Below are 27,020 nucleotides of genomic sequence, written 5' to 3' on the forward strand. Positions count from 1 at the left end.
CACAGAACTTATTATTACTGATGCTATATAGACAGTACTAATACCAAACTAATATCTTTAAAAAAGGCGGTCCCAAAGAGACAAACTTGTGAAGAGAAGCCACAGATGGCTGAAATCTTATATTCATCTGGGACATGTAACTGCTATTATTGATTTTTTAACATAAATTTCTCATTTATGTTATATACTACCAAACTAATATCTTTAAAACAATGGAGGTCACCAAGAGACCCAACAATTGAAGACAAATCAAGCATCAAGATCATCCTTGTCATCTTATTTCAACCATTTACAAAAGTACAGTAAATTAGATAACTAAAATCTGACATTAAACTAGTAGTTTTAAAGCAAACCAAGCAAATAATTTTTGGGTCCAAAAATGAAGTTGTCTTTGCAGAGAAAAGCATATCTCTGCATCACTTGGCCAAATAACCATAATTATGTTTAATCTTGTAAAAGCTGAATAACCAAACCAAGAAGAAACAATACATTTAAACCCCCTCTCCCTCCTGCAGACAGAGCAAAGAATATTAATATTAATCCAGTTTGTCTCATAGTCAGTTTTGTCTAGCACTGTCTGGAAACATATAAGTAGCTATGCACTAAAATGAAGTTAATGTCTTTAAAACAGTGGAAGCCCCTAAACCTGCAGCTCCAAAAGAAAAAGCACCCATTGCTGTTCCCAAAAAGGAAGTGAAACTTCCTACAGAAGGTATACCATCTTCTCACTGCAATTAATTATGGCAAAGTAGTGCACCTTCCATCTATTGTTTCGAAGGAATAGCACAAAATCTTGTACCTGCACCTCCTAAAAGACCAGTCTCCAAGGAGATACAGGTTGTTCTAGTTCCCAAAAAATAGTTCCTACTGAAATCTGTCTTTATACTATCACACTTGTTCAGTTGTCTTACTGTGTGTATGACCATTTACTGTCATGTATACTAAATCAAGACTAATATCTTTGCAAGTAGTGGAAGTGGCCAAGAAGCCCGTCCCAGAGGATAAGCCCTTTCCTGTTACTAAAAAAACGATTGTTCCACCTGTGGAAGGTACATTTATTGCAATTATTTAGGGTTTATCTGGGCTTGTGTACTATTTATATGAATGTCTTGTCTGACTGTGGAAGTTAATCTGAACTCTTCTCACAAACGAACCACAATTTTTCTTTTACTTGTATCACAAAACAATGTCAGCTCTTCAATTCTGTAGTAACATACTGTGTTGTATTGTGTTTATCGTTGCTTGTTTTGTACTTTGTTGTCTATTAATTATTGACAAAACACTCATGTCAAATTAATATCTTTTAAGAACCTGCAGTCTTGCCAACGAAACCAATCATAGAAGAGAAAAGGACTGTCACAGTTCCTAAAAAAGATGTAGTGCCTCCTGTGAAAGGTATACAATTTTTGTGTTTTGCTCTTTTGTTATACCATTTGGACAAAATGCCTTATAAATATCCAATATTATCAAACGTTCTGAGGCAAATTTAATCATTTTAGATGTTCATAAGAAAATAGTTGAAGATGAAAAGAAAGTCATTAAACGCCCATCTGAAAAGTTAGCACCACCTCTTACAGGTATATTATTAAATATCAGATTTATTAAAGCACAAATAGTTAAAAACATAAATGTAATTGAAGTGTTTAAATATTTCTTAAAGTGCCTGAAGCACAGAAGAAAAAGGTTGTGGAAGAGAAAACATCTATCCGTATCTCTAAAAAAGAAGTTGTTCCTCCTTCAGGTATATTAAAGTACAATAGGTAGTCCTCAGATTTAACGATTATATGGCTTATATAATAAACACCAATCTTTTTTAAAGTGCCTGGTGAGCCTAAGAAGCTAGTCCCAGAGGAGATACCATACATTAAAGCTCCTCCCTTGACAGGTATTTAATTATACAATCCCTCTCACTTCTTTACAATAAGTTTGCCTCTATGGACAACCTCCCCCCCCCCCCCTAAACATGTTCTACTGTAATATCTTCAAAGTGCCAGAAGTTTTAAAACCAGTTGCGTCACCTGAGGAAATACCCGTATATCTATCCGATGAAGAAGCAGAAGAGGAATTAGAGTTGGAAGGTATAGCTCAGCATATCCGTTGTCAACATTCATCATTCCTTCATCAGAACATTCCATCACATCTGCTTGTTTTAATTTAAATTTAAATAAGTGGGTTGTAGGAAAGAATAATGGTCTATAATATCATTTAAGAACAAAAGTATCATGTCCAACAATACGCTTAGAATGTTTGTGTAAACATGGACTCCTCAGCCACTATTTAAATTTCGTTGGATCTTCGTTTTTCATCTTTTCATTCCTCATCGTCTTTGAAAATATATCTTGATTGTTTTGTGTTTATATATGTGTCATCTGTCATGTCTGTATCCATTTGTGTGTTCTTTAAAAATATCTTTATAGGTCAATAAACTGTAAATGTTTTACTTAGATGTGCTGTTTGCACTACACTAAATATTCAAATCCTGTTCTTTAAAGAGTACGAATCTGAGCAGAGAACCTTTGAGACACCTTCTCCCCAGAAAATAGAGGAGATTGTCGAAATTAAAGGTATAAGGGATGTTTAAAATTACTAGTCATTACACTTTGTCCATCTTTATCCATCTTCATATGAATGCTGATTTGGCATGAAGTTTTATGTGTCGAGAAAGATCATTTCATCCAGGTAATATGATCATACTGCCTAATCTTTAGGAATCATCATCAGCTTGACTATCATATTCATTATAACTTCTTATTTCATTCCATTAAACAGTCATTTCCATGTCACAGAACTAAGTGCCATGTCTCATTATCTTGTATGTTTAGGTCTTTTGTCCTATGTAACGTTTGGTGCACAAAACTAATGCTTAAATTGCCTTCAAACAGGTTAATCTTATGCTTTACTCTAAGAAATCTGATTGTCAGAATTATCAGTATAGTAAACATCACATTATTTTCTTCAAAGCTCCAGAGGTCAAAAAGAAGATTGTGCCTGAAAAGCCAGCTCCAGCTGTACCTGAGAAAGTGGAACTTAAGCCGGCTAAAGGTATAGCCACTCTTCACTGTATCTGGAGAAGAGTTCACTAAATACCTAGTCACTCGTAGTAACGCTCACATGTAGCTCTACATGTTTCTTGTGCACTTAAGCGTTTTTTTTGTTTGTTATTTTACCTGTGATCTCTGTGTCCTAGTAAATGTATTGATAGTCTTTTTTTTTTACTTTTACATGTTTAAATCAGGCAATCATATTGTCTGAAAACCAGAAAACTATTTATATTGTTATTTTAATATTACAGACCTACTAGACTGTAAGAATAGTTTTTATCAAAGGGTGCTAGAGCAAATTGCACTTTTGCAAAGCTGATAAATCAGCATGCGCCTGGGATTTTAAAGTTGTTTTAGCGATGTCTAGACAGTTAAATTAGAAAAAAAACTATTGTAAAAGGTGTACCTCTAAACAGTTAATGGGTCTGGCTATCATATAGAAACTGTAATAATTCCTGGGCAATTTTTTTTTGGAGTGTATGAATACAATATATTCCATTTGATGCTTTCGCAATTGCGTTGTGATATCTAACTTAATTTTTAATCATTTCCATGCCAGATCCTTTGGAGGTAGGATCAAGCATTTTCTTTATATCCTGTGCCAGTATAGTTAAGTTTCTTACACTATAACAGTTTAAACTCGATTAGTTTGAGTTGAAATACTTTTTTATTCAGATGCAGCAACTGGCTTTGGAGGGCCTAACTTAGTGTGTATTGTCAGGGTCTATTAAAATATACTTGAATGTCATAGATGTGCAATTTATAAGGTAATTTGAGTCTTACAAAAAATTTAATTACAATATATCTTTTTAAAGTCCCTGAACCCGAAAAGAAATTTATCCGTAAACCTAAACCTGAGATCACTCCTCCAAAAAAGGAAGAAGTTAGTTTTAAAAAAGGTATAGTTATATATCTATTAGAGCATACAGCCATTCTACATATAAATATATAAAACTTGCTACTAAAATATTAATTAAACATTGTGTACAATGTTTTAGTTAACAATCGAGCTGAATAACATGTGAAGCCAAGGCAAATAATTATACTTCTGGACTATGCAGCTAACAAGATGCATAATTAAATAGGCTTGCTTTATGGGGATCAAATTAATGTTTAATGACGGCTTACCAGCAAATATTTATAACATTGCAGACTTTCTAATAACCAAACAAATTGAACTAGGATACAAGTTGAAGTGATTGGCCGTTGACTACACTGTTAACATGAATATGACCTATAAAATAAATTTGCTTGTAAAGATCAAAACGAAAAAACCCAAAACTTGTCTTAAACCACTGTTGTCTCTATGTAGAATTGTTTGTCATTTTGCATCTTTAATGGCTCTAAGATCTTTGCTTGACATGCTTCACCTTGCTTCATACTTTGAGCTCTGGATTGTGATCATCTACATATGTAGTATCTCAGGCATACCAGAGTAAAAGAGAAATTCTCTGTCTTAAAGTTTTAAAACCAGTCAAAAAGGAAGTCGAAGAGCCTCCTGGGAAAAAGGAAGTAGAGAAGATTAAAAAACCGGAACCTCCTGTAGAGAAGATTAAGAAACCTGAAGGTAACTCATGCTATATCTTAGTAATAAGAAGCATTTATCTGTAATGTGCAGGTCTTTATAGCGTTGTCTGTTGATTGTGGTTTGCGTATGTGTCTTAAGCATCTCTTAAGTACAACTGAATCCGTGTAGGGTACTTAGTGATGGTATCACTTCAGTATTCATGTCAATCTTCCAACAACCAATTTGAATGAAATAATCCATCAATCTTGAATCTAAATCAACTGTGCTATTTTAAAGTGCCAGAAATCAAGAAGAAAGCAATACCAGAGGCAGTACCAGCTGTAAAGAAAGAAGTAGCAGTACCAGCAGTACCAGAATCTGTGCCAGGTACATGCATTTTGGGATTGTCTGCTAATTGGACACTTGTCTTTTATTTATGTACTTCAATCAGCTAACTATCTTCTAATGGAAACATGTCCCTCAACCATCTTCTTTGCCTTAAGTGTTTTTCATAATTGCTTTGGAAAGAAAACTATCTTCACTTAAATGTTTTTGAAGTCCTCTTTTTTTTATCTTCCATAAGATTGTAAAATGAAATGCATTTTTTTTCCCCCTAACTTTAAACTTCTTCTACTAATCACGTATATATTTTCAGATGTTTCACTCTTTAACAATTATAGAATGCGTTACTTTCAGAGTCAGATATTTAATTTAAATTAACCAATCATATTATATTTAAAGTTCCAGGAGAAGCTAAGCGTTCACCTGTGGCATCACCTCCAAGAGAGCCTTCACCAGTAGAAGGTAGGACGTGATCTTATAAAATGGACAGCTCCGTATTTAATATGCTAGAAATTTGTTATTGTTTTATAATATACTAATGATATCAAAATATTTGTAGATTTCTGTAATATTGGTGTAAACAATGCATAGCTATCGTTTTTAGTGCTTATTGATGTTAATACTTACTGTGCACTTATCACCTACACTTAGAAAAAAAATGATACTGTCAGAAATATTTGCTCATCTCACCAAATCACTGCCTTCACAATTCATGTCAGTGATGTCATTGGTTTCTATTGAACTGAGAGCTTGGATTCTCTTAAATAGTGTTTCAATCCCCAAAATGTGTGTTGGAATTAATTTTGATTACTTTTCTACTTTAAGAAATAATATGTACCCTAATGTAGATTATATATGGCCTAAAGCACCCCCTTACTGTCATTTATATGTCTGCCGAGTGCTTTTATCCAGGTTGACTTCTAAGAGATGTAATAAATTATACTATGGGGTGCATTATTCATTGTAAAACACAGTTGTTTCTAATGAACAATAAAGTAATGATATCGCAACTGATACAACGCACTGTTTGTGCAGACATTATTTACAGGAGTTACATCATTTGTGTATTATAAGGATATAAAAATAACATTTGAGTTCCACAACCTGTATAATAGCAATTGTATTGCAGCCAGTGGCGCACACAGGATTTTTAAGGGGGGGTCCCCCCCCCAAAAAAAGCAAAAGCATATACAGCATCGCCGCGGACGCTTCTTTGACAGCGCCGCGGCTGCTGGATAGTACAGGGGCACTTCTTTAGCGGAGGGGAGGGGTTTCTAGAGACACAGAAACCCCCCCTGCATGCGCCACTGGCAGCCTTGTGCCTTTATGTCACCATAAAAGTTCCCAGTGGCTCCATATATTGTATGCATATTAACTATTTCCTATAATACCAGCACAGATAATTGTATAATTACTTGTGAAATGAAAGAACCAGAAATATTAGTTAGCATGTTATAGGACTTACCAATGTCCAGTACTACAATAACATTTCCTGCTAGTGTAAACAGCAATATTTTTCTAATTGCAGCTGTTGCATCACCAAAGGGGGATGAAGCTGCAGTTACAGCACCCATCACAACTCCAGTAATTGGAAAGAAAGCAGGTACATGTTCTGTGGGGTTGGTTTTAAGAACAAACATTACAGTTCCAAATATGTTGCACTTATATTTAAAAGTGATAGATTTCTTAATCATTATCTTAATAGCAAACAATTATCGGCCGCACGTACAAATAAATGTATTTTGATTTATTATGATTTAATCTCAATCTCTCAAAATAAATGTTTCTTACCTGTCTATATATACTTAAGCTATTATAAGCTATTATTATAAGCTATTATACCACCTGGGAAATGTAACTTATTAAAAGTAAAAATGGAGACATAGGGGTATATTTACTAAACTGCGGGTTTGAAAAACTGGAGATGTTGCCTATAGCAACCAGATTCTAGCTGTCATTTTGTAGAATGTACTAAATAAATGATAACGAGAATCTGATTGGTTGCTATAGGCTACATCTCCACTTTTTCAAACCCGCAGTTTAGTAAATGTACCGCATAATGATATTTATTATAGATATAAGAGCTGAAAAATGGGCATAATATTTTTTTCTTTCAAAATGATTTGCAAAAAAAGAAAATGCTGATGAGAGATTCATTTTTAATTGGTAGAATGCCGAATCTCTTCAGTGAATGTTGGGGTGTTCTTGTACCTGTGTTGTACTTATTTTTCTGAATATTGTTTTCCGTTATTTGTTTTCTATTTTCTGTCTATGTTACATCTTTGTCAAATGGCAATAATGTAGTCATCGTTTGGGTATCGTATTTGTGTTGTGCTTATTCTCTGAATCATATTTTTGGTGTATCTACGTTCTTGTTCATGTCTGCGTTCACGTTCTTTATTAGTTCTAAATTGCAAGAGTGTATGTTTGTGTCCTTTATATGTGGTTTATGTTTAGAACAGTGTTTTTCTTTCGGGTCTTATAAAACTTTTAAAAACTTTAAATGTAAAACCTTTGTAGTCGCAGAGAAAGCCGATGTCCCAATAAAGATAAAGCAGAAAGGTAAAATACTGTATGAAGAAAGCAAGGTAGAAGCAGTTCGGAGAGTCCCTTTCCTATCTGGTGACATTTTCGTTCCAATCACAGAGGATATAACTTTTAAAGCCGAAAGACTATTTACAGATGTAATTAGAGAAAAAAGAACTATTTCTCTTAGGGAAGTGGAGAAGGTTACTTTCCCTACAAGGCCAAGGGTTTTTGAAGAAAGGGAATCAGAAGAAATTGAGGAGGAGGAAAAACTTGGACCAACAAAACAGTTACAAGAAGAAGACACAGCAGAAGATAAGGACAGATTTAAACAGGTTGAAATTTCTATCCTTACGAAGGATGACTTTGCAGAAGAACTCCTCGAACCATCTGCACAAACTATAATACCCAGAAAACAAGAAAGAAAATTAGAGGAAAAAGAAACATTACGTCAAGTTGAAATATCAGTAGAGGAGCCTAAGAAAAAAATAATTTCAGAAGCTAAAGATAAGTTAGTGCTTGAAAAACCAAGGTCCAAAGTAAAGCCTGAATTAGATCTAGAAGTTGGAGGCAAAGGTATAAAAGATAAAGTGCAAAAGACTGAAAAACATGTCCCAGAGCCTAAATATAAAATTATAAGGGAAAAAGCAGTAATTGAGCCACTACCTGAAAAAACTACCCCAAAAATCAAAGAGGCTAAAGTACATACAACCGATGAGAAGGTTAAAAAAGTAATTCAAAAGATTCCTTCATATGAGTCTCCTACTTCCTCAAACGAGGAGGAAGAAGAAGAGATAACAGAAATTAGTAGTGCTGAAAGTAATGAATTCTTAGAGGGATATGATGAAGAGGTTGAAAAACCCACCCATAAAATCAAGGGTGCCAAAGTAGCTAAAACGGTAGACAGGGCTAAAAAAATCAGTAAAAAAGTTCCTGCAAAAGAACCTGATAGATTGTACAAGGAAGCAGCAGATGAACTAATAGAAGTCAGTAGTGTTGAAAGTGATGAATTATTAGAGGCCCATAAGGTACACATTGAAAAACCTACCAAAATAATTAAGGAGGCTAAAGTAGAAAAGGGTACAAAAATAATAAAACAGGTCCCAGCAAAAGAACCTGTTGTTTCTCCTATGGAGACACGAGGTGAAATAATAGAAATTACTAGTATTGAAAAGGATGAAGAAATTAAAGAACAAATTGAGGTGCTGCCCAAAAAAACTACCAAAAAAATCAAGGGGGCTAAAGTGGTTATTCCTGCCAAACCTGAAGCCCATGCCGTAGAAGAAGAGATAGATAGTGAGAAAATATTGTATGAAGATGAGAAGGGAGATTTAGCTGCAGATAAAAAAGCAGTACACAAAGAAATTCCACGTTTCGGAGAAAAGGGACATAAGTTTGTAGATAAAATAACTTACGAAGAAGATGTTGACATAAGTAAAGATAAGTCAGGTAGAACAACTGGTGTGGAGCTTAAGAAAAAAGAGAAACCCTTCAGAGATACTGTAGAGCATATTGCTGTCAGTGATTCAAAGCTACCTAAAGATGCTGCAATGATTATGAAAAAACCTGCTATAAGTACAAAGGTTGAAAAACATGCTGGTGTAGTAGATATCACAGCCGTTCCAGAAATATTAAAGAAAGAACCATTCATAGGTGATAGCAAAGCTCCCTTGGCTTCTACTGATGAGTTGCCTGGACATGATAAAGAAATTGAGAAAGAACATGGCAAAGAAATAATTGATGAAACTAAGGCTATTATAGAGGAAGATATCAAAGAGCACATCAAGCAAGCAGTAGACAAAGTAGGAAAGATTACAAAACCCAAGAAGACAGACTTAATTCAACCTCAAGAATTACCAACAGAGCTTAAGAAAGAAAGTCTTTTGCAGTTGCAGAAAATCAGTCGTCTAAAAACTCCAGTAGATAAAGACAAAATGTCAGTAAAAGTCAAGCCTGAAGAGGAAAAGATGGTGATTCCAGCTCTTAAAAAAGTAGAAAAGATTAGGACCCCTGTATCTGCCGATGAACCAATTCCATCTAGCAAAGGTATTTCACTGAAGGATGACAGTTCTCCAAAGGTGATTAGTAGAACCAGCACACCCACTGGTAGGAAAAAAGCAGAACAAAAAAAATCTTTACCTAAAGAATCACCTCCTTCAAGGGTCCCACTAAAGGAAAAGGACTTGAGTCCTCAGAAGACAGAAACAGAGTCTGAGGAAGCTGAGGAGTTAGAAGAGGATGAAACCTGGGAGCAAGACCTGGAAAGTCTATCTGGGCAGACTGATTATGGCTCTGAAGAAGATATATTGAGTGAAGACAGTGAACAAGCCAAAACAATTGCTGTGGAAACTCCAGCAAAGGCTATTGGAAGACGAGGTGAGGAGTCTCTGCGCAAAAAAACCCAAAACATCTGCTTTAAAAGCATCATGTGCTGCTATCATTTCATACTTCATATGCTCTAAATACTCTTGGATGGAAAGCTTATCTCATACATGTTTGAAGTGATTTCATTCTCATATCCATAAACTTGTATTCATGAGCATCTTTGGAGAAGAAACGCGGCCATATGTCATCCTTCATTAAATTTCAACATTGTGTTCATTCTTCATTCATCTCAAATATTCATACTTGTCATACAGTCCTAGTTTCATTGTCTGTTTTCATGTTTGTGTTTTGTGTACAGAAGACTATCCAGCTACTTAGCATTTCAGTTCACTGTCTAACTTCACATTCTTTGCATGTATCACTGCTTAATATTTGTATTCCTTCATTTCATCTTTACTAGAAACAATGGTTGTGGTTCATTTTATCTAAATGCATTCAACTTGGAATCATTACCGATATATCCCATTATAGTCTTCTATAGCCCATTTCAGTGCACCACTGCAATTAACAAAATATAGCTCGGAAATCCATCACGAAAAATAATTCTGTTGTATAAATTTACTAATATCACTATTTCACTTTAGATACTAAAGCACCAAAAGAGGAAGCTCCTAAGGGTAAACTTCCATTTAAAGGTGAGAATATTGTGTTTCAGTTTTGGCATGTATATATTCCCTATGTAGTATAAGGATTCAGAACACTAAGAAATCAAATTTGTGTGCTAGTTTTGCTAACAGATGCATGACGCATATATCATTATAATTGGCTTTCACCTAGCACGGTTATTTTGAAAACCTGGTCATAAATCAAATACAATCTGATGTTTGTTTTTATCATTTAATATAGTATATTGTTGTTTTTATCATTTGTATCATACTTTAACTAATTACATGTCGCTTGCTGTATTCATTCATTGAGCATGCTTACGATAAATTTGACTAGTGCCAAAAACGCACTGAACTATTGTTGCTACATTAACGCTCGAGGCAGCTTCATCAAGACTCAGTTTTCCCATGTCCACATCTGAATTTTAGGTGTCAAAAAGACACCTTCACCACTAGACGCAGACAAGAAGAAGCTTCGTCCTGGCAGTGGTGGTGATAAGCCTCCGGATGAGCCAGCATTCTCCTACACGCTGAAGGCCGTTCCACTGAAGTTTGTCAAAGAGCTGAAGGACATTGTGTTAGAAGAAGCAGAGTCTGTTGGCTCGTCCGCAATATTTGAGTGTCTTATTTCACCCTCTACTGCTATTACCACCTGGATGAAAGATGGCAGCAATCTGAGAGAAAGTCCTAAACATAAATTTATTGCTGATGGCAAAGACAGGAAACTACATATTATTGATGTGCAACTTTCAGACACTGGAGAATACACATGTGTTGCAAAGCTGGGAAACAAGGAAAAAACCTCCACAGCCAAACTGATTGTTGAAGGTATTGATTTTTATTTTAGAAGTATGGAAAAAAAAACAGTAATGTTCATTACATTTATTATATGTTCACTGTTAATGTTAATAATTAATTGGTGGTATAGTGATTATCGTTATCTCTGTTATATACAAACAAGGTCATGCTAAAAAAGTAAACGAGTTGTTGTTCATCCTACAGAATTACCAGTTCGTTTTGTTAAAAACCTAGAAGAGGAGGTCACTGTTGTCAAAACACAGCCCTTGTATTTGAGCTGTGAGCTGAACAAAGATAGGGATGTAGTCTGGACCAAGAATGGAAAGATACTCACCGAGGAGCCAGGCAAATACCAGATCAATATTATTGGACTGAATCGGACTCTCACCATCTTGGCTGCCGATGATCCAGATGCTGGAGTATATACATGCTCTGTGGAAAGCGCTAACATCAAATGTTCCTCAAATGTCAAAGTAGTAGGTAAGTCAAAAATCACATGTAAATTAATGTAAGTGCATATAAAACTAAAATAAAAACATGCCACAATCTTTTCATTATATAAAGCAGCTGTGGACTTCCGGATATAAATAATAGTTGATACAATTGTCTATAATTTCTATTGCTTTTTTTAAATGTTAAAATCCGAGTACGACATTTTAAACAACCTTTCCTCCTCTGCAGAGATAATCCGTGACTGGCTGGTCAAGCCTATTCGAGACCAACATGTCAAACCCAAGAATGCAGCAACATTTTCGGCAAATATAGTCAAGGACACACCAAACATCAAATGGTTCAAAGGGGATGAGGAAATTCCAGCAGAGCCAAATGACAAAACTGAGTTGGTGAAGGATGGAAATCATATTTTCTTGATCATCAAAAATGCTGGTCCTGAAGATGTAGGAGAATATTCTGTAGAGGTTGAAGGAAAAAGAGTCACCGCAAAACTCACTCTTGGTGGTATGTAAATGCTATACTTCTTTATGTATAATAATATAAAACAACAATTTTTTTTATATTATTAAATATAAAAACGAAATATTGTAGTAAAAAATATTGTGGTAGTGTAATAAGAGACATGCATTTTTATTACCTTAGAACGTGAAGTTGACCTTTTGAAACCAATAGAAGATGTTGTGATTTATGAGAAAGAATCTGCATCCTTTGACTGTGAGATATCTGAAGAAGATATTCCTGGAGAATGGAAGCTTAAAGGAGAAACGTTACGTCCATCACCTGTATGTTACCCAAATATTCAAGTGGTTTAGATATTATGGTTCTTCTTTTATTGTATTTGGGGCCCCTCAAAAACAATGTGCTTGTTACCATGGGAAAGGTGTTAACAGAAAATGTCAATAATAATTTAAACATTAGAACATAAGTACTAAAGGCTTTGAGCAAATTATAGATTGTCTAGACCGCTAGTGTCAAATAAAACCAGAGCTGTTTCCATGTTACTCAAATGGTAGATGCAATGGCATTGGGAATATTCAATAAATGTAGATGTTTTGGGGTACAGCTCTGTATGTAAAAACATTTGTAAAACTTGTTTGGCTAGTGGTGCCAAATAGTTATTAAAATATACAAATTTAACCATAAGCATTAATATAATAGGTATGTAGATAGATAGAAACATTACGCATTTTATGCCATTGCAAATTACATGAAATGTTTTATTTTGTCACATTATTCGTATAAAAATAACAAGTGCTATGAGTACTTATCTATTTCTGTGAAATAATATTTGAATTTTCTTTCATTGGCAAATCTTTCAATCTAATATATAATAACTACTACAATAGGTAGATGTAGACACAGAGGTCCATGCTTTCTCTATTGACTTTGTCAAATGTTTTATAGACATGTGAAATCAGATCTGAAGGAGGAAAACGTTTCCTTACCCTCCACAAAGTCAAGGTTGACCAGGCTGGAGAAGTTCTATACCAGGCTTTGAATGCAGTGACCTCAGCCATTCTTACTGTAAAAGGTATGTTTGACTTCATGTGATTTTGGTCCATCCTTTGGTGTTGACTTGTCCAGTCTTTGGTGATTTGGTGATTACTGTGCGTAACTCTTTTACGAATGACCTTCTGTCTCCAGAAATTGAGCTCGACTTTGCAGTTCCTCTGAAAGATGTTACCGTTCCAGAGAAACGCCAGGCTAGATTTGAATGTACTCTCACCAGAGAAGCAAATGTCATATGGTCAAAGGGCCCAGATATAATTAAGGCCGGAGACAAATTTGACATTATTGCTGATGGAAAGAAGCACATCCTTGTCATTAATGACTCTGCTTTTGAGGATGAAGGAGAATACACTGCTGAGGTTGACGGCAAAAAGACATCAGCCAAGCTCACTGTTGAAGGCAAGTCCATCATAGTAGTAGAGATGGGCGTTCATATTTTATTGTCTAAATATTCTGCCTGGGGCAGAATATAAAAATGTTGAGTCATCAAAACGAATTAACCATAAACAAAGTAAACAAAAATGCAACTTACATAATTGTTTCAGCGTTTTTGTAAACCAGCTTTCAAACAATGACTTATTTTAAGTCTCACGGAAGTTTGGATAATGTAAAAACAATTGCCCCATCTCTACATATTAATATTGCTGAGCCATAACCATGCAGTGGATTTCTAGCTGGTAAGACATTATACAGTATGTTAATTAGAGATACTTCTGTTGCAGGCATCAGACTTAAGTTTATTTCACCACTTAAAGACCAAACCGTTAAAGAAGGAGAAACTGCTAACTTTGATTTTGAGCTTTCCCATGAGAACATGCCTGTGACATGGTACAGGAACGACAAGAAGCTCCACACAAGTAGAACTATTCTTATCTCTGAAGAAGGCAAGATTCACAGGCTGGAGATCAGAGAAGTGACTCTAGATGATATCTCCCAGATTAAAGCAGAAGTCAAAAGTCTACATACAACAGCAAATCTAAAAGTATTAGGTATGATATATATGTAGCATGACAGTTGCACAATTGTTAATGTTATTTGTATATTACATACAGCCATATAATAATAATAATCATGATTATTATTATTGCACAAATACTGCATCATCACTACTACCGAATATGACTATGATGATCCATTCCACCCAAGGTCCTTCACCTCTTCTCACTTTTTGGCTCAGTACAAAGTTTTCTTCTGCTTTCTTTTTCTTGCATACTCTTGGTGCAATGTACCAACTACAGCAGCCCTAACGTAATTAGCATTGTCTTTGTTTTTTGAAGCTTCTCAGGCTAAATGGTGACTGGCTACTGCAAACTTCATGAAGATGGATATGCTATTAATACTGCTTATTTTAAAAAAAATCCTAGCATACCATTCCTCATCAGTGAAATAATCCAAATAATTTTCCAAGGCCATCAGCTTGGCATCCTGCTCAACTCTTTACCTTGTGGTCTTGTCTTAGTGCTGTCCCTTATTGTTATATTTTATCTCCAGTGCATTGCTGAAATAGAATCTCCCAGCTTATAATTTTTTCCTAATAATATGCTAATGTCCCTTCATTCTGTCTCGCTGGTTTAATAGGTGCCATAACATCTCCAATACCTATGCATCAAAGCTTTCTAGCAATTACACCACTAAAAAATGCTATTAATTAGGCTTACCTTGATCATGCTAAAATCTCTTCTGCAAGTTCCCAATTCTATTTCGTATTTACATATTTTTTTAAAGCTTTTATTGCCCTTGTCCATACTTAATTTACCACTACTACCCTTGCTAACTTTGTTGTATTCAGCCATCTTGTATTGTTATTATCTAATTCATTTTTTTTACGTCTCATTGCCTATGCAGTTTTTTTTTATATATATTTTTTTACTAACTGAGCTTGACTGACAGACTACAGCATAACTGAGCCCTTTAACTTACCCATTCTAAAATTACACTGTCTGTTATTACTGTACATAATGTTTTTGTCAGTCTTTCTTTAATCTCTTTCAAACAGGAGATTATTTCTCTTTTATCTCTTTTACGTCCTTTATGTGTTATTAGTATGTTTTATGTGTGTATATACTTTTGTTTAATTTCCTTGTTTTGTATGTTTACAAATCTTTTTTTGTGCGTTTTTCTTATTTGTATTTGTCAATATCCACTTTTCCGTGAGCTGTATGTACTGTATGTATATATGTTTCTTCTTTTGTTGTTTGTGTATATTGTGTCCTACCTGTTTTATACATGTACGTATGTCTGTTATTTGTTTCCCGTTATATGTATCGTGTTTTTTATGTTTGTTTACATGAGTAAAGGTCCCATGCCTGGTGGCATGTTACCTGTGCACTTATTTTTGTATATGCCACGCTGATTATTTTGGGTAATCTGTTTGCAGAGGCTGATCCTTATTTCACTGTAAAACTGCAAGACTACACTGCAGTGGAAAAAGACGACATCACCCTGGAATGTGAACTCAGCAAAGATGTACCTGTGAAGTGGTTGAAAGACGGTCAAGAAATTAAGGCTTCAAAGATGGTAACTATTAAGACTGACGGCAAACGCAGAATTCTGAAGATTAAGAAAGTTGAAGAAAAAGACAAAGGGGAATATGTATGTGACTGTGGAACAGATCAAACTAAATCAACTGTGAACATTGAAGGTAGGTTACCTGTCCAAAAGTGTAGGGCCAGTTACAGCTGCATCATCAATCATATTGCACACATTAGAACTTATTTTATTTGTGGTTTCAGCTCGCATTATTAAAGTAGAGCGCCCCTTGTATGGAGTGGAGGTATTTGAAGGAGAAACAGCGCGGTTTGAAGTTGAGATCTCAGAACCTGACGTTCATGCTCAATGGAAACTTAAGGGAGAGAAATTGTCTCCTTCACCCGTAAGATGCTTATAATGTTGATCAATCATGTATGTACTTATTTATTGTGAAGCTGATTTCTGTGATTGCTAATGCTTTGTTTTGGGGGATTTTTTGTGCAAAAAGGACTGTGAAATCATAGAGGATGGAAAGAAACACGTCCTCATATTGTATAACTGCAAACTGGACATGACCGGGGAGGTTTCCTTCCAGGCTGCCAATGCCAAAAACGCAGCTAATCTCAAAGTGAAAGGTAGGTTACATTATATCACTACATAGCGATAATAATATCCAGTGTATGGTGTATAGGGATGCCTGAAGCACTTACCACATGATAATAATGGGTTTTATTTGTACCCTTGTAATAGTTCTTACCATAAAGGTTTTAAGATGCTAACTCTATTTTAGAGAATGGTGAAACTAGTCAGAATAATAATGCACTTAGTAATTACAGCTTACCATGTAGATAACAATTTTGTCATATTAACCTACATTGTAGCCACTGTCAACTGAGCGCTTGAAGTTATTCCAGGTGTTATAAAAATACATCATTTATGTATTAGATCTGTAGCAAATACTGCAAATAAAGTTGACTGCCAAAATGTATAGTACATATAGTAGCAATAGGAAGAATGTTGTACATCCAAAAACATGCTTTTGAACCATATTAAATATGGTAATAAGTATTATTTAGTATGAACCAGTCTCAGTGCTCATCACATGTATATTTGTTGCACATACAAAGCTATATATATATATATATATATATATATATATATATATATATATATATATATAAAACATAGATGGGCTAGTTTGCTAATATTGCTTTAAAATGAAAAGAAATATACTCTATATAATTATTCATGTCTTGCCTTCTAGAACTTCCACTCATCTTTATCACTCCACTCGGCGATGTCAAGGTGTACGAAAAAGATGAAGCGCGATTTGAATGTGAGACTTCTAGGGTGCCTAAGACATTCCGTTGGCTTAAAGGAACCCAGGACCTCCAGGGAGATGACAAGTATGAACTTGTTGCTGAAGGCACCAGACATGCACTGGTGGTCAAGTCCGTTCTCTTTGAAGATGAAGCGAAATACATGTTTGAAGCAGAGGATAAGAGAACCAGTGGAAAACTTATCATTGAAGGTTTGTTGCTTTTTGAATTGGATGCAAATTATGAAAATCAAGTGTGTTTGTCTTTTTGTAAATTGCTAATGTAAATTCCAAAATTACATAACAGATATTTGTTGTCTGTAAATTTGAATCAATTACATTGTCATCAATGGTACCTTGCCAAAATGGTTGAAAACTTGTTGGATTTTAAGGCAGATTAATATAGACATATTGGGCCCGAGTTATTAAAGAGAGCAAAGCATAAAAAAGGAGTAACATTTGCACCTGGGCAAAGCCATGTTGCATTGGAAAAGGGGGGGGGGGGTAAATTTTAAATGTGATAACAGATTTATAGTTGGGGTAGGGCATGTCCTAGATCAACTTTAAATTTCAGTGTAGTAATAAAGCTATTAAGTATTTGTGTGCTAGATGAAAAAACAGCCAGTATTTAACTTATGTGCAAAATAATGAACTCATTTGCACCCCTTGTATTGTAACATGGTTTGTCCCAGAGAACATTTACTCCTTTTTTGCCTTAATGACTCAGGCCCATTATGTTCACACAAACAGCATGTTTTTTAGTCTAGTCTCTAGGTTGACCAATGAACATTGTATTTGTGTTATAGGCATCCGTCTTGAATTTGTCACACCACTCAAAGACGTGACAGTCAAAGAACAAGAAACAGCTGAATTCACCATTGAGCTATCTCATGACAACATCCAAGTTAGCTGGCTCAAAAATGACCAGCGTCTACATCCCAGCAAGTTGGTGACAATGCACGATGATGGCAAATTCCACACTATTAAATTCAAGGATGTCACTCTGGATGACACTTCTCAAATTAAAGTCGAGGCCATGGGAAAAACAAATGAAGCTAAACTTACTGTGCTTGGTAAGTTGTGACTATGGAATTAAAGAAAAATAGATTTGCACTTCATTGTAAAAAATAAACATATCCAATAATGAACAATATATGTGTATGACACCCCCTTGATGACATTTAGTAATATGTGGCTCTAACTTGCAGAGGGAGATCCATACTTTATAACCAAACTTCAGGATTACACTGCTGTGGAAAAAGACGAAGTTGTTCTGCATTGTGAGGTCAGCAAATCCAAAGCCCCAGTGAAATGGTTCAAAGATGGACAGGAGATAATCCCATCCAAGAATGTAATTATTAAAACCGATGGAAAGAAACGCATTCTTACCATCAAGAAAGCTTCAAAGAAGGATATTGGGGAATATAGTTGTGACTGTGGAACAGACAAAACCACTGCCAAGCTCAACATTGAAGGTGAAATTTATCAGCCCGTTATTGATTCTCAGAATTCTGTACACTGATGACATTTTTTTATGACCTACCCTTTATTGCTTCTTTTTGCCTTAGAACGTGACATTAAGGTTGTCCGCCCTCTGTACAGCGTGGAGGTTATAGAAACAGAAACTGCTCGCTTTGAGACTGAAATATCTGAAGAAGATGTCCATGCTAATTGGAAATTGAAAGGAGAGGCAATACATACTTCTCCAGTAAGTATTTCTAACATATACTGAATTTATGTAGACAGTCTAGAATATTAGCCTTTGCTACCTTTGTGTAGTGCAGTACCATGTTGTGTGTTACATATTTCATAGATTGGCCCAATTTGAAGCTGCATACTTATAATTAATGGCTCTGTATCACCAAAACATAATGACCATTGTTTCAAATATATGAAGATGCATATGCTAGATGTTGTTTTATGCTGCTCCTCTATATAGGCCATACGCAGACTAAAGTTGCATATTGTTCTAGATCTGGCTATCCCACCACCACCACTACCACTAGGATATCATACCACACCTAATTACATTACGTTTGCCCTTTTTCATTAGATAACACTCCCGGCTATTGCATTTTAAGAGGTTTATGACTACTATGAATAGAGGTTATAGGAAGATGGGTGGAGATAAGGATATTAGGAGCCAGAGGCAAAAACAATGCTAGTGTGCCTGAAGAGTGTAGCTTGCCTAGACTTAGTAACAAATTAGTGCTATAAAAATGTCATTTTAAAATTACCACCTAAAATATGCATAAGAAAAATTCAAAGGGGAACTAAAAAATAAGATTAGCTAATGATTAGAGACATAACTCTATTAGAGAGATCACTCTAGTTCCTTGGGATATACTCAGTAAAACAAATGATCTGTGAAGTCAGTTTTTTAAATGTGTAGAAGTTAGGTAATAATTTAAATTGTAATTATGCTTTTTATTTACTCAAGGACTGTGAAATCAAGGAGGAAGGCAAGAAGCACTTCCTTATTCTTTACAATGTACAGATGGACCAAGCCGGTGGGGTAGATTTCCAGGCAGCCAACGCAAAATCGAGTGCACATCTCAAAGTGAAAGGTATTTATAGATTGACATCGGACAGTAATAATATAATGTAATAGCTATATAATATGGAACCCCACATCATTCAACATTTCAAAAATGTTGTATCAGGTGTAATAAAATATATTTGTAGATGAGGGTAGTGGGACTGTGTATAATTTAAAAATGTTGTCATAAAAAAAGCTATTTTGCATCTACAGTATATTATAATTACTTCTGTAATACACTGAGTAATGTTAACTAAGAAAATCCCCCAGCTAATCGCTCTGAAAATGTTGAGTCATCATGGATAACATAAATGCTTCTGTGATAAATTGTTATGAAAGAGGATCGTTACAAAGAAAGACTTGCTGTGCTGGCATCTTAACTGCTGATAGAGAGAGCATTATGGTTACAATTTTGGAAAGTGCCAAGAGATTGATGGACAGCAGCAGATAAGGTAACCCGGTGCCAGCTGTCCCTGTCCAATAGCAGTTTTGCTATTTTAAAAGGGGTATGCCATATGTAGCAAGAGACATAGGCTTGACTGGTAGGTGGACAGATGCTACACACATACTGTATACTGCTGACTCTGTTCAATGTAAGGAAACACCGTATGCAAATGAGGAAGGCTCCACCCTCAGTAGTCCCTGCTGGCCACAGTCAGTGGAAGACCTTAAATAGTTTCAGTGCAGTACTCCACATCCGAGGGGAAAGTCACAATGGAAGTTGGAGGGTGAGGGGCCTCAGCTTTACTAGGAGGAAGGAATTTAATGGACTATGTCTTCTTCTGTTGGAAAAGCCCGGGTAATTGGCCTGCTAAGGCCCCTGAAAGATGTGACCGTAACAGCTGGAGAATCAGCAACTTTCGAATGTGAGCTTTCTTATGAAGGGATCCCTGTAGAATGGTTCCTCAACGGTCAGAAGCTGGAACCCAGTGATAAGGTAAAGGCTTGTAAAGCTGCAAAACTTTTGAGAGCATGGACATTAAATTATTTTGTAAATGTACGTTTTACAAATTCTAGATAAATGTAAGGATAATGATTATTATTATTATTATTATTATTATTATTATTATTATTATTATTATGAAACAAATATTCAGAAACATATTCAACAATTTTTTTTTATTATTATTTTGAGTGGAACTTTTACTTTCTTGATGCTCATTCAAGAGAGTAACTCGTTTTCTTCAGTTAGTCAAAGTCATGTCGTTGTCATACTGAAGTATGTTTAATAACATGACTTTCTTGATTAGTTTTTCATTCACTTGATAACTGTAGTAATGTATTGTGCATATATGGGGATTAGCAGGCTTAAAATTCCATTTCAGGCAATTGACAGCATAACTTTGTGTCCAGATTTGCACTCCAAGTCTTCTCTCATCTGCTATTTTTAACCTAACTTCAAGTGCTCCTTACATTTCAAGATACCAGAGGACTAAATAATTTAAAAACATAATCCTAACTTGACTGCTCTAATTAACAAACAGCTAGATGATGTTCAGTTTAGTAAATATATATATATATATATATATATATATATATATATATATATATATATATATATATATATATATATATTTATATATTTATTTATTTATTACTGAACACATTAAATATTAATAATAATTAACCTTTTCAGTAACAACTTTTAATAACACGATGTCACACTTTTACTATGTGAAACGTATGTACAGCATTTAAAAAAACATTCTTAAAAAGAGATGTTTTCTGTTTGGTGATTTAAAGAAATAGGTAGCGGTGTAACTAATCTGTAATGTTTGTGTTTATTGTCTGACATAATTAGTGAAACAAAAATAATGAATGTATTTTTCAATATATACATACATTAAATTTAAATATGTTTTACTGTACTGTATTGTAGTACTTTTTTAATTTAATGGAGATCAATATTTTAATTCTTGTATAAAATAGATAATATATTACTAAACTAATGTACAGTAACTTATATTGAATTTATAACCCAATGTATCTTACTATGAATCAATTTATTTTCTTGTATGTCTAAAACTGTGTATACATATATCACATCAACACCATCAATTTATTTTCTTGTATGTCTAAAACTGTGTATACATATATCACATCAACACAATAGAAAAAGGTTAATCGCCTTTTATTATTCTGCACTGATTTGGTTTTTGTTCATCACTAAAAAATATTTAAAAACATTTTAGTATAATGGAAATTTTGTACCAATGTACCAATTCATTGCATTGGTAGATTGTCACACGTGCTGAAGGAAGAGTCCACACAATTACCCTCAGGGACTTACAGTTACCAGATGCTGGAGAAGTAACACTCACTGCCAAGGATTTTAAGACCCAGGCCAACTTGATTGTCAAAGGTAAAGTGATCACTTCAAATCTTTCTCTTATTACATATAAAAGCAGAACCAATTTCTAACAACTTATTTGACCTTGTAGAACCTCCAGTTGAATTTACCAAACCTCTTGAGGACCAAACAGTAGAAGAGGAAGCTACTGCAGTACTTGAATGTGAGCTGTCTAGAGAGAATGCTGAGGTTAAATGGTTTAAGAATGGACAAGAAATCCACAAGACCAAGAAGTATGACATTATCGCTGACGGCAGAGTCAGGAAACTTATCATTCATGGCTGCACACTGGATGACGCACGAACATATACATGTGATGCCAAGGATTTCAAGACATCCGCATTCTTGAATGTAGAGCGTAAGTTGTTTTCTGTTAGAGTAAGACAGGTTACATTTATTATTTCTATTATTAGTTCTTATGTTTGCAACCTAGAACTTTATTTTAAGTGTTTAAGCGTCCATGTGTAAGGACTCACAATATACAATTTACTTGACACATATTGATGTAGACTCAGAAAGAAAAATAAATTAAATAATAGAACAATTTTCTTTCTTGTGCAGCTCCATTTGTGGAATTCACCAAACCTCTTACCGATCTTGAAGTTAAAGAAAAGGAAACTGCCCGCTTTGAGTGTGAAATTTCTCGTGAAAGTGCCAAGGTATGTTCGTTCCAACATTCTATTGATCTTTTTAATGTGTTTTACAACAAATAAAAATTCTGCTTACATATTGTTTACCAAAACTAGTGTCTTTTGTTTGCCTGCCCCACTTTGATAACTTTTTGTCCTGCAATACAGGTCCGCTGGTTCAAAGATGGAATTGAAATTCGAAAGGGCAAAAAGTATGATATCATTTCTAAAGGAGTTACACGATCCTTAGTGGTGAACAAATGTGTATTTGATGATGAAGCAGAGTATGTTTGCGAGTCCAAAATGGCAAGAACCTCTGGATTGCTTACAGTCATTGGTAAGACACTAAAGAAACATAATTGGTTTAGTCTTTGACAATCCTAAGTACAGTACCGTGGTATTTCCATTTGCACTCTACTTGTTCTCTTCCCACTCACCCACCTGATTCCTCACTGCATGAAGATGAATTGCCTCTCAACATTTAATAATCAAATAAACTGAGATTACAATGTAATATATTGCCCACAGTCATGAATCTGTACATGTTTTACATTGGACTGAAACGAAATATAACCACATTCATTATTGTGTTTTGTGCACATCTTTTTGAATTGCAGAGGAAGAAGCTATTTTCACAAAAAATCTCCCCAATATTGAAGCATCTGAATCAGAATCTGTGAAACTGGTCTGTGAGGTCTCAAAGGCCAGTGCGGATGTTGCTTGGTTTAAAGGAGACAATGAGTTGCCTGATGGCGGAAGGTATGAACACATTGCCGAGGGCAGAAAGAGAATCTTAATAATCCACAATATTCACTTGGATGATGCTGGAGAATACAACTGCAGACTGCCAACTTCACGTACAACCGGCAAGCTTGAAATAAAAGGTAACAAATCTCATGGTAAAGGAAAGTTCATGTAAAAGGACTTTCACAACCAATGTGCCATGGCTGATCATAGCGTGTGGTTATCTAATGAGATATTGTTCCACTTTTTAGAACTTGCTGCAGAGTTCATTTCCAGACCACAGAATCTTGAAGTTCTAGAAGGGGATAAAGCAGAATTCATCTGCTCTGTTTCAAAAGAAGCCTTTGAAGTCCAGTGGCTAAAGAATGACACAGTTCTTGAGTCTGGTGATAAGTATGACATCAGTTCTGATGGCAAGAGAAGAATTCTTGTTGTTAAAGATGCAGTTCCTAAAGAAGATGAAGGGTTCTATGCTGCAATGATCGGCCTATCCAGAGCACAAGCAGAATTAACAGTAATTGGTAAGTTGTTTAGAAACATATAGAAATGTCAAAATCGCAATTATTCTAAACTTAGTTTACTATTAACTAATTTTCTAAATAATTTTAAATGTATTTAACTATAGAAAAAAGTGTATATTAGGTAATTGTAAATAATTGTTGTGCACTACCAGACATTTCACTTGCAAACCACTATGTAAACTGAACGTTGCTGAAAAGGAACATTATGAACATGCCATACTTTTACCACATCCACGGTTATTTTAGGATTTATATAGATTATAGAACTGTTGCTATAGCCATATACTTTATATTTATAGACTTGTTTTTGTGCAAGATTGTACAGAGCTGTTGGTAATTGATGATCTGACTGATTACCAGAAAAATCCCAATATTTTTGACTTTGAGATGGATTTTGTAAGATAGATTACTGGTGGTATAATTAAAATAGAAATGCTTAAATGTCTGAAATTTATCTTGTAATGTAAAATTAACACCAGAAATTTTGCTTTGCAGAGAGACTTAGAATCATAACTCCTCTTAAGGACCAAATCGTTAAAGAAGGACAAGAACTTGTCTTTAATTGTGAGGTCAACACGGAAGGGGCCAAAGCTAAGTGGTTCAAGAATGATGAATCACTATTTGATAGTCCAAAATATGTCATAGTACACAAAGACTTGGTTTATACTCTTAGAATCAGAGAAGCTCATCTGGATGACCAAGCCACCTATTCTGTGTCTCTGGCAAACCACAGAGGTGAACAAGTCAAGTCTTCTGCCTCTTTAACAGTACATGGTAAGTAGCTGGTATACATAATTTTTTTTCTTCACTTCCCTGTGCATCATCTGGCAAAAATTATATGATGTTATATTCTTATTACAGAGGAAGACTTGAAGATTGTTGAGCCTATTGAAGATATTGAGACGATGGAGAAGAAATCAGTCACTTTCTGCTGCAAAGTCAATCGTCCAAATGCAACAGTCATGTGGATGAAGAATGGCCAGGAAGTTGTTCTGGATAGAAGAGTCTTGTATAAGGTTGACAAATACAAGCATTCTCTCATTATCAAGGACTGTGGATTTGTTGATGAAGGAGAATACACTGTCATTGCCGGCCAAGACAGGGCAGTAGCAGAGCTTTTAATCACAGAAGCTCCAGCAGATTTTGTTCAGCATCTGCAAGACCAAACGGTCATTGAATTTGAGGATGCAGTCTTCACTTGTCAGCTCTCCAAAGAGAAAGCCGCTGTAAAATGGTACAGGAATGGACGGGAACTTAGAGAGAACAAAAAGTAAGAAACTGTTATTATTAATTGCTACTAGCTGTTATCAGCACTTCAATTGTCATTCTTTTTCATTAACATGTTACGTCTTGTTTTAAGATACCAATTTGAGAAAGATGGAAGCCTTCACAGACTTATTATTAAAGACTGCAGACCAGAAGATGAATGTGAATATTCCTGTGGAGTAGATGAGAGAAAATCTAGAGCAAGGCTTTTTGTTGAAGGTAAAAGAGAAATCATTGCACTCTCAGTTGTAGACTCTCAAGTTCATATGACCATTATGAATGACATCTAAATTGTTTATTTCCATTTAGAAATTCCCATTGAGATTATCAGACCACCACTAGATGCCTATGAAGCGCCAGGTTCCGATGTCATCTTTGAGGCCGAGCTGAATAAGGATAGAGTGGAAGTCAAGTGGTTGAGAAACAACATGATTATTGTCCAGGGAGACAAACATCAAATGATGAGTGAAGGAAAAGTCCACAGGCTGCAAGTGTGTGAAATTAGACCCCGTGATCAGGGTGAATACAGATTTATTGCCAAGGATAAAGAAGCTAGAGCAAAACTTGAACTAGCAGGTACAGTTTTTGTTTTCTTTTACTACAGATGCATATTACACACTGTGTTGTAATCTATTGTTACCAATTAAATTAGTCACAACTGTAAACATATCAAATAAAAAACACATAAAAATGATGAGGAGTTGATGAGAAAACAAAGATTAATTTTAAGAAAATATTATCTGTTGTCCTTTCATATTTATACCATTTTTAAAACAACTTAAATAATTTTTTTTCATTTTGTAATATAAAGAAGTGAACACTTATTCATTCATTCATCCAATGAATTAAGTTATTAGTAACGGAATGACGTATGAGATATTGTATTTGCAAACTTGTTTTTAACAGCTGCACCAAAGATCAAGACAGCAGACCAGAACATTGTGATCGATGCCGGCAAACCACTTACAATGTCCGTGCCATACGATGCTTATCCAAAAGCAGAAGCCGAATGGCGCAGGGAAGATGAAACTCTGCCTGACATGCACGTTGATACTACAGCAACTGGCACAAGCTTCAGAATTCCTGAAACAAAGAAAGCCGATAGAGGGCGCTACACAATCATACTGCAAAACAAACATGGCAAGGCGGAGGCACATATCAACTTAGATGTTATTGGTAAGTTATTTCTGCCAGTGCAATCAGTATTAATATAAAGTGATTTAATCTAGTTGTCAGGCACTGATAGTTTTAAAATCTATTTCAGATGTCCCTGGGCCCGTCAGAAATCTAGAGGTTATTGATACATATGATGGAGAGGTCAGCCTGGCTTGGGAAGAACCAGAGACTGATGGTGGTAGTAAAATCACCGGCTACATTGTAGAAAGGAGAGATGTGAAGCGTAAGACTTGGGTCCTGGTCACTGACCATGCAGATAGCTGTGAATATACAGTCACTGGACTCCAGAAGGGAGGCGTGGAATACCTCTTCCGTGTAAGCGCAAAGAACAGAGTAGGCGCTGGTGAACCAGTGGAAACAGACAAACCTGTTGAAGCAAAGAACAAGTTTGGTAAGTACTATATAATATGTGCAATGTACAATATTGCTGTTTTAGTTTATTTTACTTTGTACACGATGATATAATATGAATCATTACCTTTGATACAGATGTCCCAGGACCTCCTTTGAATGTAGATGTTTGTAACGTCAATCGCTTTGGTGCATCGCTGACCTGGGAACCACCAGAGTATGATGGTGGAACTGAAATAACAGCATACATTATTGAGCTGCGTGACAGAGCTTCCATCAAATGGGATGCCGCAATGATCACCAAACCAGATGAGCTGGGAACCACTCTCAATGATGTGGTGGAGAACAAGGAATACATTTTCCGAGTCAGAGCTGAAAACCAAGCTGGAGTTGGCAAGCCAAGTGCTGCTACACGCTCTGTAAAGATCAGAGATCCAATTGGTATGCAAATACTTCTGGGTGATGTATTCTTAACACACTGAAACGTTAGT

General features: G+C 35.3%; 1 protein-coding gene across 24 annotated transcripts in view; it reads left to right on the forward strand.

Moving 5' to 3' along the window:
• TTN (titin) overlaps positions 1–27,020 on the forward strand; it is a 252,740-nt gene that overhangs the window by 141,512 nt on the left and 84,208 nt on the right. For 16 of the 24 annotated variants that reach the window (XM_075180515.1, XM_075180521.1, XM_075180527.1 and 13 more), the window contains 44 exons: positions 969–1,049; positions 1,309–1,395; positions 1,500–1,577; positions 1,661–1,741; positions 1,820–1,885; positions 1,989–2,078; positions 2,493–2,564; positions 2,962–3,042; positions 3,857–3,940; positions 4,504–4,608; positions 4,846–4,935; positions 5,290–5,352; positions 6,419–6,493; positions 7,411–9,792; positions 10,386–10,436; positions 10,836–11,234; positions 11,409–11,684; positions 11,886–12,161; positions 12,300–12,439; positions 13,062–13,188; positions 13,302–13,565; positions 13,889–14,155; positions 15,544–15,807; positions 15,899–16,038; positions 16,144–16,270; positions 16,900–17,166; positions 17,760–18,026; positions 18,162–18,428; positions 18,522–18,661; positions 19,394–19,520; positions 20,287–20,429; positions 21,731–21,854; positions 21,934–22,200; positions 22,404–22,501; positions 22,640–22,808; positions 23,089–23,355; positions 23,467–23,736; positions 24,232–24,510; positions 24,598–25,006; positions 25,097–25,221; positions 25,312–25,578; positions 25,909–26,178; positions 26,267–26,569; positions 26,668–26,970. In XM_075180515.1, the coding sequence (XP_075036616.1) occupies positions 969–1,049; positions 1,309–1,395; positions 1,500–1,577; positions 1,661–1,741; positions 1,820–1,885; positions 1,989–2,078; positions 2,493–2,564; positions 2,962–3,042; positions 3,857–3,940; positions 4,504–4,608; positions 4,846–4,935; positions 5,290–5,352; positions 6,419–6,493; positions 7,411–9,792; positions 10,386–10,436; positions 10,836–11,234; positions 11,409–11,684; positions 11,886–12,161; positions 12,300–12,439; positions 13,062–13,188; positions 13,302–13,565; positions 13,889–14,155; positions 15,544–15,807; positions 15,899–16,038; positions 16,144–16,270; positions 16,900–17,166; positions 17,760–18,026; positions 18,162–18,428; positions 18,522–18,661; positions 19,394–19,520; positions 20,287–20,429; positions 21,731–21,854; positions 21,934–22,200; positions 22,404–22,501; positions 22,640–22,808; positions 23,089–23,355; positions 23,467–23,736; positions 24,232–24,510; positions 24,598–25,006; positions 25,097–25,221; positions 25,312–25,578; positions 25,909–26,178; positions 26,267–26,569; positions 26,668–26,970 (10,128 nt within the window). The remainder of the gene's footprint in view (positions 1–968; positions 1,050–1,308; positions 1,396–1,499; positions 1,578–1,660; positions 1,742–1,819; positions 1,886–1,988; positions 2,079–2,492; positions 2,565–2,961; positions 3,043–3,856; positions 3,941–4,503; positions 4,609–4,845; positions 4,936–5,289; positions 5,353–6,418; positions 6,494–7,410; positions 9,793–10,385; positions 10,437–10,835; positions 11,235–11,408; positions 11,685–11,885; positions 12,162–12,299; positions 12,440–13,061; positions 13,189–13,301; positions 13,566–13,888; positions 14,156–15,543; positions 15,808–15,898; positions 16,039–16,143; positions 16,271–16,899; positions 17,167–17,759; positions 18,027–18,161; positions 18,429–18,521; positions 18,662–19,393; positions 19,521–20,286; positions 20,430–21,730; positions 21,855–21,933; positions 22,201–22,403; positions 22,502–22,639; positions 22,809–23,088; positions 23,356–23,466; positions 23,737–24,231; positions 24,511–24,597; positions 25,007–25,096; positions 25,222–25,311; positions 25,579–25,908; positions 26,179–26,266; positions 26,570–26,667; positions 26,971–27,020) is intronic. The other 8 variants (XM_075180534.1, XM_075180535.1, XM_075180537.1 and 5 more) reach the window with 7 other exon arrangements.

This window comes from Mixophyes fleayi, chromosome 7 (assembly GCF_038048845.1).
Source record: "Mixophyes fleayi isolate aMixFle1 chromosome 7, aMixFle1.hap1, whole genome shotgun sequence".
Taxonomy (NCBI): Eukaryota; Metazoa; Chordata; class Amphibia; order Anura; family Limnodynastidae; genus Mixophyes; species Mixophyes fleayi.